This window comes from Mercenaria mercenaria, chromosome 16, assembly GCF_021730395.1.
Source record: "Mercenaria mercenaria strain notata chromosome 16, MADL_Memer_1, whole genome shotgun sequence".
Taxonomy (NCBI): Eukaryota; Metazoa; Mollusca; class Bivalvia; order Venerida; family Veneridae; genus Mercenaria; species Mercenaria mercenaria.
The window spans coordinates 31,565,536-31,585,293 of NC_069376.1; the positions used below are offsets into that span (position 1 = coordinate 31,565,536).

The 19,758-nt window shown below is 35.4% G+C and overlaps 1 protein-coding gene across 1 annotated transcript in view; it reads left to right on the forward strand.

The window, feature by feature from the left end:
* The first annotated feature begins 10,570 nt into the window (after positions 1-10,570).
* LOC128549584 (replication factor C subunit 1-like) overlaps positions 10,571-19,758 on the forward strand; it is a 35,021-nt gene continuing 25,833 nt past the window's right edge. The window contains exons 1-6 of the mRNA XM_053526584.1: positions 10,571-10,680; positions 15,415-15,879; positions 16,870-16,993; positions 17,498-17,581; positions 18,504-18,712; positions 19,224-19,340. Coding sequence (XP_053382559.1) covers positions 10,678-10,680; positions 15,415-15,879; positions 16,870-16,993; positions 17,498-17,581; positions 18,504-18,712; positions 19,224-19,340 — 1,002 coding nt within the window. The 5' untranslated portion in view covers positions 10,571-10,677. The remainder of the gene's footprint in view (positions 10,681-15,414; positions 15,880-16,869; positions 16,994-17,497; positions 17,582-18,503; positions 18,713-19,223; positions 19,341-19,758) is intronic.

The window sequence follows — 19,758 nt, forward strand, 5'->3', positions numbered from 1 at the left end:
GGAAGCCATCCAGCTGGCTTACGGAAGGTCGGTGGTTCTACCTAGGTGTCAGCCCGTGATGAAATAACGCACGCAGGAATCTTCCTATATCACCATCAAAGCTGAAAAGCTGTCATGTGACCTATAGTGTTGTCGATGCGACGTTAAAGCCTATTTAAAGAAAAATAGGACACGAAAAGAATAGCAACACTGAGTCAAAACATAATGTGTTATTCAGTTTGATTAAACAAAGAACAAATACAAACGTGTTGATCCTTTGGTAGTTTATTTTATTTAGTGTCATAGAATTGTAATCAGCATATGTTACCTCACTAATATTTAATTCTAAAATCATACTGTTGCAAAATTATTACTCAAGTAGAATGTTTGCCCACAATGTTTTAATAACAGTTTAGATGACATACATATTACACAGTTTCCGTAACGAAACGTACCTATGACATCATTAATTATTGTGTGTGCGTGTCATTACCTGCAATAATATCAAATCGTAATCGTAAAGAGATGACTGTACGATTTTGTTTTGAAAATCTTTTCTCTTGAAACAAAATAAGGCTAAAATGTTTACCCAGTTGTTAGTGCCTATAGTCTTCTTGACACAATAAGCATAAAAAATATTAACAGTTTTTCTTTGTAATTTGAAATGTGTATATGTACATGCATCGTCTAAATTTCGAATTAAGTAAACTGTTTATACATGTAGTATAAGTTCACTTTTAATTAACTTTTCAAATTTATGTAGAAATCCTTTTGAAAGCATGTTGACAGGTAAAATAATAGAAGATTCGGTTTGACTAAAGCTGTTCATATTTTAGAGGTAATGGAAGTGTTTAACACCTCTCGTGCCATCAAGCGGAGCTTCTGAATACAGAAAAATTGAATGGACCAAAGGAAACATGACAACATTAAAAACCTTAAAATACAAAAATATAAATAAGATAAAAACAATTAGAGAAAAACTATAACATAAAAATAACCACACAAAGCAAAAATTATATATGACCATTGAAGAAAGTAAAAAGGGATATTAAAACATTTTAAGGCACCGCAATATTCAAACACTGTCATATGTAATATTATAAAACTTAAAAAAAATCAGGCAAAAATTATTTAGAATAATAAAGGAAATAATGATAATTTTATACTACAACTGCTGTTGTTGTTGTTGTTGTTGTTGCTACTGCTGCTCTTACTTCTACTATCTTGCATATTGACTTTATTATATTTACATCAGAATTCATTTCATGGTCTAGTAAAAGTAACAGAGAACGGTCAAATAATTTTCAAATTCCAAAAAAAAACAAAAAACCTTCGTGACTTTTATTTACATTCCTACAATATAGTCCGTATTATTTCTGGACTAACTCCCTTAAAATATATCAAATATTTTCATGACGATTTTGTGACATTCTGCTGCAACATGCTCTAACATTAATTTTCTCTTGCATTGTAAAAAAAGAAACTGATTCCCCATCGATCAAATTTTATAACCGTTCGCATAATCTTTTAAAATTTAACTTTTTTTAAAAAAAAGACAAAAAATCACGTAATTAACATCTTATAAAATTTAACATTCAAAAGGAAAGATAAAACGAAAATGATTAATTGATTAATTTCAAAAAATATTTCAAGAAAATTCAAGACTGATTTAACAAGTATAATTTTATAAAACCATTGAAAATACTTCATTAAATACGGAGGCCTCAAAATGGATTTAAGTTGCTAGTAATAGACAAAACAAGCATAAATATCCAGTTGGAATAACGACGTTCCAAGAGGTTTAAGTTCCAGCCCGGCAGGACCTGAACTTAAAAAGGTTTAAAGTGTCTTCTCTGAACCGAGTTCCGTTGAAAAAGTAAATGAAAAAGTTCACTCCACTGTTAATTACTCTCAGTGTCCTAAATATAAAAATGAAGAAGGCATTTTTCAGAAATTGCTCATACGTATTGCTTGCCTGCCGCTGTTGGTACGTATCAAGGGCTTCCACTACCATTGTCGGTGTAACAAAAATTATGAACGCAAAATTGATCAGTAAAAGATTTTTGGTCACTAACAGATTTTTTTGGACGACAGATTTGGATTTTGTCAAAGATTTCTGGTACAGAATGACAAGAATCAAAACTGTGGAGCACAGTATAAGCACAAACGGAATTAAAAATTGAACAAATACATTAACAATATCATGAGCGTCCACAATAGGAAAGTTCTCTTGAAGAATAACACATTTAATTTCTCCAAAATAATTTCGCTGAGCGATCACGATCTGGGTATAAAGGCTGAACACACTCACAAAAAGTAGCCACATGCCAATGGTCATGCCACGTGCAAGATTGGTTGTACAGAATATTTTAACTTTGTGTGGTCTCCATACACTTATAGCTCTTTCGGCTGAAATCAAGCACATGGCCCATGAATTCGTGTATAATCCAACATCAAATAGGATAAAATGCAGTCGGCACGCTAATGTAGATATGTACAAAAGTCCAAATATATCTAACCAATGAAGAAACATGAAACACGTTATTGTTAGATCCGAAGCTGCAAGGCTCAGGAGATACACGGCTGTAGAATTATTTCTGTTCTTTTTGCTGCTTAGAACAAGAACGCTAAGTGAATTCCCCACTACTGATACTAGAAGAACAACAAACAGAACATATTTTCTGTTTATCTCATCTATAATTTTGTAAAGTTCTGGCCAAGTGTAAATTACAAAATCATAGCTGTTGCTCCCTGAAAAGGAGGTCGAATTCTCATAATCGTCTAAAGTTTCGTTTTCCTTGACGTCCATATTTCTCCCGTGAAATATTTTCCTATTACAGAGCAACTTCACGACGGAAATGCCAACAGAAACTTGGCAATGCTTTTAAATAATACCATTATAGCTCTTTGATTATTTTTTTTCTAACAGCTTCCCGGTTTAATTCTATTCATCGTTTTAAGCTCACCTGAGCAAGGTTAGTCATCGTGATCTGAATTCTATGTCATACTAAATACCTCATTTCTTAAAAGATCAACGGTACAATTGAGAGCATTATTTAGGTCAGATCGAAATTTACTTATTTAGGATGAAAAAGCTTAGTCAAGCAGCCAGTTTGTTGAACAAGATCATCTCGGACGAAAGTTTTAACACTCCTGAAGACTGGTTTTCATACTGATCTACATAGACCCTGATCAGAAATATGTGTGCTTGCCTTTCCAACTGGCCATGTGTGGTCAACAGCAATCTGACTTAAGTACTTGATCTTCTAAACGAGATCTGAGAACGACCCATTCACATACGTCTTCTGTATATTTTGGATTTCTAGTATTGCTGTTTTTATTTTAACCATTCAGACGACTTGTTCGAATGTCAAAGAGTAAGACAAATGTGCAGTCATTCCAACCCGGGACCCCTCGCATACAAAGCAAGTGGCCTACCGACTGAGCTAACCGGCTATCTGACACATTACGACATAAGAATTGTAAATATCAAATGTCAAGGCTACAGGTAGATTTGCAAAATGTTGTAAGTCAAGCTCTGATAGGCTAGCGAAAGGGTCGTCAGAACGAGGCTATGAATAGGTCGTTCTCAGACACTATGCGTAGCGTAATAGGAGATGTACGTTAGTCAGACTGGGTCAACAGATAATTCACTTGAACAGCATTGTAAGACCTTGTACCTTTATGAAATCTAAATTCAGTAAAATGGGTTAAGAACTTGGTCACTTGGTCAAATTATAGAAAAACTTAGCTAATTATCTATATACATTATTTCCTATCTGATTAACATCAAGTATAGTCTAACAGTAAACCTTCACAAAATATACATGTCAAGTTGTAGACTCATTTATCTTGATCGACAACCAGCTGTCTAGTTCAAATTTAATGAAATCAAACCATGTTATTTTTCTAAAGACCACATTTTCTGTTTTTACATGATCTACATGAAACTTAGTCTGAAGTATAGAAAAAATCTAGGTCCAGTTCAAAAATGGACCGTTTGTAGGTTATAGACTAGATCAGAATGTTTTTCTGTTTGAGATCTTAGCCTGATATGAAACATAAATTTTACCTAGATGTAGACACTAGGTCAAATCAAAGAAATAGAGATATATCAACATTAATGCTTAATTTGATCCTCATTCAACTTAGTCAGGGTATGCATCTACGGGGATACTCCCAACAATCAATTTCTGATAATAACTGGGAGGTCGGGGCAGTTGTTAAAAACATGTTGCTATGTTACATGATACATGATATGCATGTGTTAAGAGAGTAAGAGCAGTAATATATACAGCTTTGTTAAAAATAAAAACAGGATGATGACATTAGTACATATACGAGTCTCGGTCAGATGTGAAGCACTGAAGATTCACACTGTCCTTGATGTTATAAGGCAAGGCGTTCCAGTATCTGATCGTGCTGGGGAATGATAAAGTTTAAATTTCTAGAGACTGTCAGGTGGTTATAATCTACAGAGACGAGGTTGTGTGATATTTTGTACAACATTATTAAGGATGCATGTGTTCTCTGTTCTAATGTCTGCCATTTAAGAGTTTCAAGCATTGATGTTACGCTACTTTGGTATGAGTAAACATTCATAACATATCTGGCTGCAGCTCTTTGTACTTTTTCTATCTCATATGTTAAGTTTTTCTGCCATGGATGCCATATGGTGTATATTTGTTTTCCTTCCGTTGAAATATTTTTTCATGCAACACCTTTCGTGTTTTGTGTTATTCAGGTGAGTGATATAGAACGGATTTGGTCCTCTTGATTTGGACACAAACGATTTACTGTAAGATCAGAAATTTTCGCGAGGGTTTAATTTTCGCTAAATTCGCGAGGTCCTACATCTCGCAAAAACAAATCCTCGCGTAAATATTTACCATTAGTATATTGCTAATTCAAGTAGGATACCATTTTTACAATTTCGCAAACATTAAACTTCGCAAACGTAGTCAAAATTTCAAATCGCGAAATTTGGACCCGACGGAAATATGTGCTTTTACATTAAAAGTATTTCTTATAAACTTTCACATCTGCTGATTACGTATAATTACATGTATATGAAATCTTTTTACATGTGAGATTTTTAAAAACCCTTCGGCAATTCTACCGAGACTAGCTTCTATAGATTGGTTCTATTTCTTCGATCAAAGGGCCATGCTTCTATTTGATCACAATAATTTCCATACCAATAATAAATATTGAGGAAAACAGTAAGAACGGATCTGTTTAATATTTGTTTTTTGAACAATGCTTAATGGGATTGGAATTACTCGGCGCATTATACAATTAAGGCTGTTAAAGGGTTACAAATAACAATGAATCTATTTGATCACATCAATTTCCCGACTAGTAAGAATTACTAAAGGAAAGAAAAGAACAGATCAGACGCTTTATGTGTCAGACGATTTATGTGTTTAATACGCACTTTTAAACTATACTTAATGGGATTAGTTTTACTCAGCACATTAAACAATTAAAATTAATTGTACGGGTGATGTTAAAAAGTTACCCAGACTATCGTACATCTTTCAAATGATCATCATTTCTATGATCACCGCCTCGGTAGCCTAGCTGTACAGCGCACACTTTGAGTGAGGGAGGTTTGATCGCTGGCCGCGTCATACCAAAGACGTAAAAGATGGTACTAATAGCTTCCTCGTTTGGTGCTCAGCATTAAGTGGATAGTACTAGGACTGGTCAGCCCGTTGTCAGTATAACGTGACTGGGTGGGTATCATGTCAAATGTGTACGTCGTGATATTCCAGTGAGTCAGCACTATAAAGTTGGGCATTGTGCTCTCTACTACAAGTAGACACAGTACATTTAAAAAATGTACACTTATGTGAGTTCTTTAACCTTATCATCGCCATTTTTATCAGGATGGTATTCACTTCGCGTCCTGTCCCGTATATATGACTGAACTGGCTATTTTAGCTTTTTATAATAAAATGAAGCTGAACCTGTTATGTGTAATAGTGTGTGCGTTTCACCTACCAGAGATATTATTGTGGAAAAGTTACACAAAGATTGTTAATGCCTACAATATCTTTTCACTATAACCGGCGTTTGACAGAGATAAAAAGGTCTTTTTTGTAACAACCCTTGTTGTTGCTTATGGTCATGTTGATTTATCTGTTATGAAAAAACTATTTGAGCGAATATTTGCAATCTGTGAGCAAATTAGTCCCCAAAAGAGACCTATAATGGGTGATCAAATAGAAATAAACGGAACTTGCCTTTATTGATTAAAGTGAATCAGTTCATTGAAATTTTATCATCATTCGGAAAATAAGAGGTTTTTGATAAAAGGTCATAACTTAAAACACATAATTTTTTAACTGTTTGTTTATAAACGGGGAAAATGGCGGGATCTGAAGTAAGGTTTTATAATCGTGGTGTTTTCCCGGAGCGGCGTCACTGAATTCACTTTTGAGTTTAATGGAAATATTATGTAAACTTGTATACAATTGCAGTTTGAACTAACTGTGTGTCCAAATAGCACTTATTGAAATTGTGTTATTATTGTGGCATGCGTATGGTATTCCATACATTGTCATTAATTCTCATGATAACGTCTTAACTTATATACCAGGGGCCTCCATGGTCGAAAGTTTAAGGTCGCTGATTTCAAATCACTTGCCCCTCATCGATGTGGGTTCGAGCCTCACTCGGGGCGTTGAATTCTTCATGTGAAGAAGCCGTTCAGCTGGCTTACGGAAGGTCGGTGGTTCTACCTGGGTATCCGCTTGTGGTGAAATAATGCACAAAGCTGCACATGGTGTCTTTCTCCACCATCAAAGCTGGAAAGTCGCCATATGACCTATAATTGTGTCGGTGACACGTTAATCTAACAAAATAAATAAATAACTTACATACCTTATTTACAGATGTATTACGTATTCCGCTATCCTTGCCCTGTTGTGGGAAAGAGGTATACAATTCTGTTTCTACAACAAGTCAAATGGTTTATCGCGGCCAGAAATTTGTACAAACCGGACAGAAGTTGCGAAATTGTCATTTGTGCAGGAAAGAAGCGTTTACCATAATGTTCAGTACTGGACAGGTATAGTGACATACGTTCAAGATATCATGCTTTCTGTTTATGCAGGTAAACTTGTGTTTGGTTAAATTTCAACAGAGCACAATTGTCTGAACAGTGTACAAACTCATTACTGTTTTTTCAGGCAAGGGTGGAAAAAAGTGGTAGACAATGAAAGCAGTAACATTTTTATTAAAAAAAATAAACAATGAGACAAACATTTCCAACATCTTTGGACGGTTCAAAAATCCCATGTTAAACATACGATAAAGCCCGAAACGCGTGAAAATGTTCCGAATGTAAATCGGGTGAAGTAGGCGCTCTATGTATAGAGTTAGATTATGCGTCTTGATACCGTACCAGAGGGGTCGGTCAATTGTGGGTTATTGATTACACTGGGCGAGTCTACTTACTTATTACTTGAGGATGAAAAAACGTGTTTTTTAAATGTTGCTCTTAAACAAGGGTAGCGGTTGAATTACAAAAAGTACAACAACAGTTAATTCACAACAAATCGTACGGTATGTTTTATAATCAGTAGAAGCTAGTCGTATTTACGCTTATGAGACCTGTTTCACCCATAAGTAAAGAATTCACAGGTCCATCATGAAATATTTTCCCCAGCGCGCATATACTTCACCTATTCAAGTCATCACGTACTCAGTCATCTATGCATTTATACGTGTAAATGCCACCGACTTGTAGATAGATGTTTATTACTCAATCATCTACACATTTCTACAAGTAAACGCCATGGACTAGCGTATACTTTTCCACAAGTACTATTAAAGCCGCCGATTTGTTGACAGAAGTATCAGGTAATCCGTTAGTTACAATTGCCTACAAGTACATTCCACCGCTATTTGTGGAGTCGTTCTGAATCTCGATATGTGGTTTATGATTTGTTAGCGTTAGTTTCTTGTTATATATGTCCGTTGCAATAGAGTAGATTATCTCGCGGCTTGGCTTCTTTTATATAAACTTTTTACTACTAGTATGTTGTGTGTTGTTGTCCATTATTATGTACATCACATTGGTTCGTCAGATGTAAAATTATAGTTTGTGTGTAATATCCACCAGTAATCCCCCAAAGTTTGTGCTGTTAAAAAAGCTTAAGTATGGATAGATCTATGTTTGCAAGTTCCTCAGTGTAATGATAATATTTCTTGCTTCAGCAATATGCTTTAGAGGAATGAACAAAAAGAGGTAATGGGTTAACAACCTCACAGCATTTTGCCGAAAACAATAACACACAAATTTACTGTTCCTTCCGCTCCGAATCAAAGGCATTGGACAAGGCCAATGGGAGACCATACGCCGCTTTTCATGGTTCAGTTACACTCTAGTGCATCATTGAAGGTTCCATGTGCACTGCCGTATGAACACATCTGCGGATGTCTCTAAATTGAATTTTTGAAGATGAAACATGTGCAAATGTTGAGTTCTGCGAAACCCGGAGCTAGAGGGCGTGGACGGTAGCATGCATTTCCACTACAGTCCATGAACAGACTCAATCAAACCGAGCTTGCAACAGTTTCATTTTTGTCGTGTTGAGCGACCTGTGGAGCTTCAACTTTTTTGTTTTTATATAACACAGTTGCTAATTTCGAAATTTATCGAAATAAGATGAAATGAAAACAATTCGAATATATCTATATAAACAAAGTTACGTTTACATATTTTGAAAAATGAAATTCATACATTTGAAATATAACATTTCACATTACATTGCATGTTGTGTGTATATGTGAATAATATTATAATCATCAAACATGTATTGTGTATTTGCAGACTTTGAAAATGTCTATGTCTATACATAGGCTTTCTAACATGCACGTTTTAGTCATGTAATTACTGCTAATGGAAAGACATAAACGTATAAATAGCTTTCCCTCTTACACTAAATACAATCAGGGAATTTTCAAAGGCTGCAGCTCACACAAAAACCCCTTTTAATGTAAATGTCCATATTTACATTTTCATAAAAACATTGTGTTTAAAAAGAAAGGTTTTGAGTCATTTTGGTGCAAGAAATTATATTTTCAGTTCAGCAAATACATTGTGAAATCTATTAAAACTGAAACCCCAACCAAAGGGATGATCTGTGAGCTATGTTTTCATCGTGGATTCTGAAATGTCTTTATTTCATGATGAAAATGCTATCAGAATGATAATTATAGGTCTTCAATTTGAATTCTGCAAGATTTTATCAAGAAATTATGATAGAGCGTTCTACAGACAAACAAACAATTTGTTGTTCTCATTAATGGTTCCTATTTTCTTTAAAGTCAGGTACAGAAATGTTTACGTCTTTGTCTGGATCTCACGACTTACGACGGTAGCATGCATTTCCACTTCCGTCCGTGAACAGGCTCAATCAAACCGAGTTTTCGTTTTTGTCGCGTTGAGTGACCTGTGGAGTTTCCACTTTTTCTATTTTACCCCGTTATGTTTGAAGGGCTTATTCAGATTCTATGCAATACACAGAATGACAGATTATTAAAAAATGTGCGTGTTTTGAACAAAAGGTCATCCTTTCATACTTATTTGATTATCCATTTCAGATCAATGTGGTGCACCAAACCTCAAACTTAATTCCAACATTTTCAAGAGTTACATGGCAGTGTAAATAACCTAGTCCGTATAGATCAACATTACCACACTGTATTCACATGTCCTCATTGTATCTTTATTCATAAATTTACTAAAGTTTAAAGCAGCAGGCCTCCAGATTTGGCTAAAAAATAATCTTTCTTTCAAATTGAAGTTTGGTCATATTATGAACATAAATTTTTGTTTCTAAAATATTTTAAAAGTTCCAAATCAAGAAAAAAATATGACCGCGTCGGGAATCGAATCCCGGACCGCCGCGGCAATAGGGCCTAAAGGCATTTTCCCGTCGTCGTAACCACTAGCGCTATAGCTGAAATAGTGAATAATGACTTCAAAATATAGATCTCGATATTTATAATAGAGACAGTTTACCTGGAGTAAAAGCGTGACAAACGCTTTTCGATTTTCATCGTAAAAAGTAGTAAAAACAGCACATTCTCATGTGTTTCCGTAACATAAAGTTTGTCAGTAATTAAGTTTTAAAGCCTTCTTAAGAAATATAGCATTTTTTTCAAGATATCTAAAGAAAATTTATTTTTTCTGTTGTCGAACGATCTGGGGGCATGCTGCTTTAAATTCTTGTCATTTAGTATTATGAATTGTTCAGACTATTCTGCAGTAATTGAAATAAACAAAGAAGTATAAAATACATTATTTTATAGCTCTTTGATATAAACTATGTACTAAATGTGCTGATTTTATTCAGTGTCTTTTTTAATGGTTTAAACTCTCATACGAAGCTTATGTTGTATCGTTTTATGTCTTGCCAACTCAAAATAAAACTTATCTTATCTTGTTTTATATCACGTAGAAGTGCAAGTTTGTTGGGGATTAATTGCATTATTACACTCTACAGTCACCTTGAAGTGCCAAAAGACCGGCACACGGTACGGGAAACAAAAATGGGAACAGGCTTTATGTACAACCATCAACGCATGCGCATTACGTTATTTGGCGCGAAATGTACACAAACTGCAATTTTTGCAAAATTTGACCGATAGCAACTGTGTCAAGTACATCTATAAATTGATATCATGGTAGGAGCATGCTAAAGTATATGTTATTTACCTAGATAAATAAAAAAGTACTTCATTTTCTTGATCGCCTTTTATTGACGACGACTGATGAAACGTTGTGTGAAAATTAGCTTCAGTAACCACAGGAGCCTGAAATTTTATCCAAAAGCCACGAAAAGTCTGTATATGAAAAAAGACCCCCTTCTATATATAATAAAAAACACAAGGAATGAAATGCATTCACACCCCACCCCACCCACCACGAGAAAACAAAAAAAATTCAAAGTAAGCAGTGCGAGTGTTCTCGGGCACAGGTGGCAGTAACGTACCTAGGATACAGTAATGGATCCATGAGCCATATGCACTTAAATTTACTACAATTATAATGTTTTCTTAGGAAAAAATGACAAAAAGCCATTTTGAAAAAAATTTTGCTCCTGTGACAATGAGCCATGAGAAAGGTGATCAAGAACAGTTTGACACGTGCATTGCTTCCAGGTCCGTATTTTTTTTCAAAAAAATATTTCCTTATCAATGGTTGGCCGCCTTTTCGGCAAAAGATTAATCTTTCAGAAAAACCTTACTTCAAAACCCAGTTCCAAACCGTTTACGCATCACGAGCGAGCAACGGCATACGAAACGATAGTGATTTCTCCACCCGAATAAATCCCACACATTTTTTGCATCGAAGTCTCCCCCCTAAAACACATCAAGCTCACAGTGCGAGTTTAAAATAACGTAATAACCGTTCATAACAGACTAAACACAAAATAACAAGACCGAAAACTAGGTTCAATCCTACTTTGTTACTTACAAATTCGCTATTTAACATTTTCGCTTTCGGAAATTACCTTCGCCTGCCATGATTACCGTTGACAAGACGGTGGTTGTAAAGAACTTTTTCATTGGCGGAGACAGTTTACGTATTTCAAACGTAGCGATAAAATCCAAAGAGTATCCGAATATAAACAAGCAGCGATGGCTCACGAGGATTATTTACCAAATTCAAATAAATAACAACTGGTAAGTAATTAAGTAGAATTGAACCTTATTTTTAGTCTTGTTAGTTTACATTTAGCCTATTCTGACTGCTTGCAGTGCTATTTTTAACTGACATGGTGTACTTGATTTGTTTTACGGGGGAGACTTCGGTGCGAAAAATGTGTGGGATTTATTCGGGTGGAGAAATCACTATTGTTTCGTATGCCGTTGCTCGCTCGTGATGCGTAAACGGTTTGGAACTGGGTTTTGAAGTAAGGTTTTTCTGAAAGATTAATCTTTTGCCGAAAAGGCGGCCAACCATTGATAAGGAAATATTATTTTGAAAAAAAAATACGGACCTGGAAGCAATGCACATGTCAAACTGTTCTTGATCACCTTTCTCATGGCTCATTGTCACAGGAGCAAAATTTTTTTCAAAATGGCTTTTTGTCATTTTTTTCCTAAGAAAACATTATAATTGTAGTAAATTTAAGGGCATATGCCTCATGGACCCATACTGTATCCTAGGTACGTTACTGCCACCTGTGTTCTCGGGTGTCGTAATTATCTAAAGGCAACTAAAATATATGCGGGACTGTGCTTACTGGTCGCTTCACAGTATTAAGTAACATGAAATCAACGATTTCAACAACATTTCGTTCATCGTCCAAACCATTGCGTGACGTCGCACCTTCATGTATATTTCTGCACCGGAGTTATAATGCTTTTGTGTAAATTTTTATGCCAGTATCCGGTCCGATCCGTACACAATTTAGAACAGAACAGCATCATGTAAACAATGTCATTTGTCATTTACAATACAAGTAATATTTGATATCATAAAACTCATTCCGTATCACCAAGCGTAGCTGAGCAGCCATGATATTCTTTTTTTCTGCTATGCGCTGCTTCCGTCAATGGTTCAGTTACTTCCCCTCTTTTGTCAGTGCTAGAGTTAGTTCCCATAATGGGTTTTTTCCAACATGATATGCCTAATTCTTCAATTATTTAATGGTTAAAAAAATTCAAAGATGTAATATTTATTGAAAGAAATATTGATAATAAAACATGCCATTTACGGATATTTTTTACCTGGTTCTTGAAATTATTTTGTATTCTCTCCGGCGCAGAAATATACATGAAGGTGTGACGTCATGCAATGGTTTGGACGATGAATGAAATGTTGTTGAAATCGTTGATTTCGTGTTAGTTAATACGGTGAAGCGACCAGTAAGCACAGTCCCGCATATATTTTAGTTGCCTATAAATAATTACGCCATCCGAGAACACTCGCTCTGCTAAGTTACTTTGAAATTTTCTTGTTCTCTCGTGGTGGGTGGGGTGTGAATGCGTTTCATTCCTGGTGTTTTTTATTATATAGAAGGGGGGTCTTTTTTCATATACAGGCTTTTCGTGGCTTTTGGATAGAATTTCAGGCTCCTGTGCAGTAACAAAAAAAAATTCAGCTCATACAGAATCTCATGTTGCCAGTAAGGCTCCCCACGTTTACTGATTATTGCAAATGTTTGCACGATCTTTCAGACGCGTAGCGATACTGTTTAAATGGCAATCGGTTATTAAGTGTTCTGCAGAGGCCGGGATAGTGTAAAAATTATAAATGTTTGCGCATCTGGAAGCATCAGTTGTCGTGTTACGAAAATTTTGGGTATGAATGTCATATCATCTGATCCTATTTCCAAGACTGTTTGATTATAATTACCTGATGACCCCAAGTAATATGATGTCACTTGACTGTGACCTTGACCTACTGACCTACTTTCTTGTTTTTTAATATACAGCCTTGAAATTTTGATGACATACACAGTTTTGCACACAAATCGTAAAACTGAATTTCATTGACCATGAATGTGACCTACTGACTTTCTTAATATTTTATCATCAGTTTGACATTTGAAACATATAGCTCATATTACTCAGGTGAGCAATCCAGGGTCATCATGAACCTTTTGTTACTTTTGTCAGCACTCTAAGTCAAACACTTCTCATCCAATCTTCACCAGACTTGAACAAAATGTGTTTGACAATCAGACCTCGGCCAAGTTTGATAACTAGCCAAATCAGTCCAGGCATATTGGAGCTATGGCCCTTGAATTACCAAAATTCGGCCTTTTTACTCTTGTCCGCACTCTTAAGTCAAACATTTCTCATCCGATCTTCACCAAATTTGAACAAAATGTGTTTGACCATAAGTCCTTGGCCAGATTTGATAACTAGCCAAATCGGTTCAGGCATTTTGGAGTTACGGCCCTTGAATTACCAAAAAAATCGGCCTTTTTACTCTTGTCCGCACTCTAAGTCGAACATTTCTCATCCGATCTTCACCAAATTTGAACAAAATGTGTTTGACCATAAGACCTCGGACAAGTTCGATAATGAGCCAAATCGGTCCAGGCATTTTGGAGTTCTGGCCCTTGAATTAGTGAGTAAACAGTATATAAAGACTGACTAGTCTTGCTGTTTAGATGATTAGACAGTTGTGGGAGACATTTGCTTTTCTCAAAAGCAGCTCTAGTTTGGTAATAAATTCTCCACAGACGTAAATAATAATGCGAGAAACGATTCAAATAATAATAGCCTAGGCCAGTCTGATGAAGTTGAAACTAATTCCAAGGGAAACTTGTAAAAAAGAAAGTTTTTACACAAATGGATAAATAATTTTGTATGGCTCGCTACTGAAATAAAGTTATGTATCGCAGCTACTGTGTATCAAAACTGTAACGTTGAACAAACTTTCTGCTGATGACAGACCACAGTCCTAGTATTACAAGTTTTGAACACCCTCACCCTATGACAAAATCTAGTAAATGGCTACAGCATTAAGATTTACCTACCTAAGGCTTGGAATTTTGAGATGACATGAACCATATAAAAAGGTAATTATCAGGGTTATACCAGTAGCATGAATAAAAATAAATACAGGTCAACTTATATATGTAATATTGTATCCTTCATGTTGTTCAGATAAATTTGCTTTACTGTTCGCAAAAATTTTATTAAATATAATTGGAGACACTCAAAAGACACCCCCATCTGGAAAAGCCAAGGGAAATCCCTGAATGTGTCTTAGCATACCCAATTCAGCTGAGTCTTTACACAATTCAAGCCAATAATTGTGTCTCAGTGAAAGCTATCAACATCTGCACACCAAGTTTGTTATAAACAAATTATTTTGGGTAAAAAGTGCTTTGCAAAAAAGCAAAGGTTAGAAGTAGTTCCCATCACACTAAAGTTATTACAGATGTTAAAGGTTTGGTTTTTTAGCTTGACTATTCGAAGAATAGGGGAGCTATCCTACTCGCCCCGGCGTGAGCGTCACACAAATGTTAAAGTTTGCGTACCACCCCAAATATTTTCAAAGTCCATTGAGATATTGCTTTGATATTTTGCATACTTGTTTACCATCATGACCCCAGTCTGTAAAAAGGAGGAGGCAACTCTATCAAGCATTTTGACTGAATTATGTCCCCTTTTCGACTTAGAATAAATGTTAAAGTTTGCGTACTACCCCAAATATTTTCAAAGTCCATTTAGATATTGTTTTGATATTTTGCATACTTCTTTACCATCATGACCCCAGTCTGTTAAAAAGGAGGAGGCAACTCTATCAAGCAGTTTGACTGAATTATGGCCCCCTTTCAACTTAGAATATGCTTATTGTAATGTTATAGTTTTACTCATTGCTTATATTATACTATCAAGCACTGAGAATAGTCGAGCACGCTGTCCACTGACAGCTCTTGTTTTAATTTGTAGGATATAAGGAGTTTCTTTTCACCTGGAGGTGCGAAGAAGAGCGGGGCAGCTTCAACTCAGAAACCAGGTAAAGACACTGACTCTGGTCTGACAAAGATCAAGAACGGAAAAGAAAAACATAAAGAAGATATAACTGTCTCAAATAAACTTAAAACTGAAAACAGTGACATAAATGGAAATAAAAAGAATGACAAAGATGCGAAAAAGAAAAAGGAAAGCAAGAGTAGGGATAGAAGTAAAGACAAAAGTGATAGTAGACATAAAGGGAAAAGTAGAGAGAAGAATAAAGAAAAAGTAGTTGAAGAAAACGAAGTTATTGAAATAGATGATGATTCGTTGCAAGAAAAACCCAAGAAGGATAAGAAGGAGAAAGGGAAGAATGTGGATAAAAATTTATCAGAGAAAGATGAAGTTGATGACGAGGCTGCCACAGAGAAGAAGAGAGGGAAGAAGAGAAAGAAACAGGTAAAAAATTTAATTAAAACTCTAGACTGATTTTCATATGCCCGAAGGGACATATGTTATTGGACTGGTCCTTCTCATCTGTAAGCAGACTGTTAACTTTCTGTTCACATCTATGCTCATTTAACATGGCAGGCACATAGCTCATGGACAGTTGATGAATCCTGTGGATTTGAGGTCAGTAGGTCAAACTCAAAAGTTTATGGTCACAGTGGCTGTTTGTACAAAGCCAATTTTCCGTTCATTATCTTGAGATATTGATTTTAAGGTAAGGTTAAAGGCCCAAAGTGTTCTGTTTCGAGTTCAGTGTCTTTGTACAAAAATCGTTTTTTGGGCATATGTTTCTTTATATATATTTATGAGGGGAAGACTTTGCAATTTTTTTTCTTTTTGTTTAATTATAAAATTAATGTGACTAAAAATGTAATTTTGGTTGAAACAAACTGCTATATAATTTTTATATGCTATATAGTTTTTATATGCATAAATTATAGATCTATACAAAAAAGATAGAAAGCAGCTTGCAATGAATAATTTATTATCAATAAAATTGCCTTAAAGACCTGCTCCAGCCCTACTTGTTAACCATAAATTGTCACTGAAAAAGCATGAAAATCCTGACTATGAACAGTGATGCCTGTCAAAGTAGTCTATTTTATATAAAATTCTATATAAAATACCAGTGGTTTTGCTCAAGTGTGGCGCATGGCCGTTAACTGTTACCTATTGTAATCATGGGTTGCATACATACAATGTTTAGAATTTGAATAGCTGCGGAGCAGGGCTTTAAATATGAATATTTAAAAGATGAACATGTATATGCCTATTGATCTGTACCCTGTGAAAATTGTTCAAGATCCATGTTAAGTGTTTTGCACACTTAGTTTCATTGTTGTGCATGTATTTATGTCAAAATAGGATTTGTCATTGCCAAGCGATGCAAACTTGGATTGTTAAGATAGACTCTGAATAGTTTTATGATTTGTATGTTAGGTCTCAAGTGATGAAGACTTCGATGTGAAGATTGATGATGATGATGAAGATGATGATATGGTTGTCAAGAAAACTAAAAACATGAAGAAAAAAGGAAAGAAGATACAGAAACTTCTGGACTCTGGTATTGTTAATAATGTTGATATCACTTGTACAAACATGACAAATGTTGATTTACCTTGGTGCTAGCAGCAAGAGACTTTGCCTTTACGATCAGTGCAGACCAAGATAAGCCTGCATGTCTGATGTCGTCAACGCGGGCTGGTCAGGGTCTGCACTGTTTGCTATTCAGTCCATAAATTTTCAGTGAACACCCCTTTGAATAATAAGTGGTACTGCACAATGGACAAGTCCATTTTAGAAATTTAGCAGGGTAACAGTTAATATATATGTTGATATGTGTATAAAGGGTAATGTTGGTATTTCAGGTTTGGTAATGTTGGTCTTTAGAGTAATGTACAGTAGATACCATGAGGTTGGGTATTGTTGAGGTTTGGGATCATTTTAATATTGATACAGTACTTGTACCTGAACAAGTTCTAAATTTCTCTGGCAAGTACAAATACTGCTCCATTGACTGTACATTGTTACATGTTTATAAATCATTAAATGCAGTGTGTTTTGATAGATTCTGATGAAGACCCTTTACCAAAAGACAAGAAACAGAAGAAATCCAGAAAGAAACAAACAGTGGTACACATAGGAGGCGCTGGTATGTACTACTGTGAAATCATTTAAATTCGCTGGCATGAAATTTCGCGCAAACGTGAAGGACTGTTTCACGCGGGCTTTAATTCACGCATTTACAATTTTAGAAAGGAAAAAATATAATAAAAAAATAATAATAGCGCGGTCTTAATTCGCGCATCGGTCCTAGCACGAAATACGCGAAAATTCGTCCTACATGAATAAAAATGATTTCACAGTATAATAATTCTTGTAGTTATATGTGTGAGAAATACTGAAATCATTTACATTCACTGTACAGTTTGATTGAAAAGAAAAAAGCATTTATTTTCATATAAACAAAACTGGGTGTAATAATACCGAGGCAGATTTCTGGCCGACGGACATGACCGCAAAATTTTGATGCGGTCCGCCATTTCATCCAGATGTGGTCCAACTGACCGGCATTTATTGTATCCCGAGAACAGCAACAGCTCACACAAAATCTCGTCATCAAAAAAATACCAGTGCATGATCCAGAAATCAATGAAAAAACACGCCTGCCGAACGTACAGAAAGCAAAAATGAATACGAAATGAAGACGTTCTATCTTAATATAAATGATAAATGGCAAAGATTCATGCCTAGCTTGTAAAACAACATACTAAAATGGTAGTCTACTGCGGCTTCTTTTGGTTCTGCATTACAAGTTCATTTTCGGTCCCGTTAATTGTTTTTTGGTCCAGCAGATTTCTAGACATTACCAGACCGAATGTCCAGCCATTTTTCCCAACATTCCAGAAGTCTGTCAAGGACTCTCTTGTTCCTGAGATTGCATATAGTTACAGCTAATTTTCTTGGCACTAAAGATCAAAATTGAATCGACATGGCTGTATGATTTTTCACGATTTTTTCTGTATTATTTAAGTTGTGTGATTAAAACTGCTAAAAGCCCCCTGTACTTGTAGGTGAATATACAGAAGAGGAGGTTAAACCAAAGAAGACTTTCCTTGATAACTTCCTGGCGAGTCCCAGTCCCCAGAAGAAGGTAAAACCCAACGCTGAACCCACGAAAACTGAGGTTAAAAAAGAGGTGTCTGCGACAGATTTCTTTGGAAAGTCATCAGTGCATAGAGTTGAGCGAAAGATTACACATGTTGAAAGAAAACCAGAAAAGGTATTACTTTTCAAGAAGTCTTGAGTTACCTCTCTTGGACAGTGTTTCAAATGTGATTTAAGTTTCTTTAAATTTTCTGATAAAAAGGAGTAAGTTTTGAAAAATATTACGGATAACAAGAATAACATAGGGTCTTTCTAAAGGCGAATGGAAGGGGCCTGTGTCTGCCATTTTGGGGTAAAAATAGATCTGCATTCATAATCAGGAATCCTGATATTGTTGTCAAGTTTAAAGAGAAAACCGCTCAGCTCTAAGGGAAAACTGCATGATTTCAAAAATTTTGTTAGGGTAGACTGGTTAAATAGAATGCAGAAAGTAGAATGTAGAAAGCAAAAATAAAATAAAAACTGGCTACAACACATTTAAATAATTACTACTTTGTGTATGTAATAAAACAGTTTTCATTAACTTTAAAATGAATTTATGAATTACCACCTACCACCTTCTACGTTCACCGCCCCCCCCCCCACACACAACCTTGAGATAAGTTGAAATTAATATATTTATTTAGGATGAAGGAAAGGAGGCTAGTGTTCCTGTGGAAATCGATGATGTTGAGATGCACAGTGATGATGACTTTGAAAGAACGTTAGAACTTCTTGATGAAGAAGCTATCACTTCAGCTAAGGTAAGGGGGCTGATTTGGCCAAGTGTTGCTGACTCTGAACCACCAGCCCTCCACTAAATGGGGTTTAGAACCTCAACTTTTGTGTATGAGGAAGTCAACGAGCTGGCTTATGGAAGGTCAGGTGTTTTCATATGCCTGAAGCAGTGCACAGAGCTGTACACAATCATCAAAAGCTGGAAAAACTGCCATATTACCTAACTTTTGTTTTGTTAACTCAGAGTTATAGAAATGAAATAGAGCTATCGCAGAAAGAAATTAACAAGGACTTGTTACCTGTGATGTGACATGAGAGTTTTTTTATCTTGGGGGAAAATTTTATTAGATTCCATCAAGTAGGGGAAAAAGTTACCTTTGAAAGAAATTTTCTCCTTTGCAAACTACAGTACCTGTTTTAATTGTTTAACATTTTACCAGATGT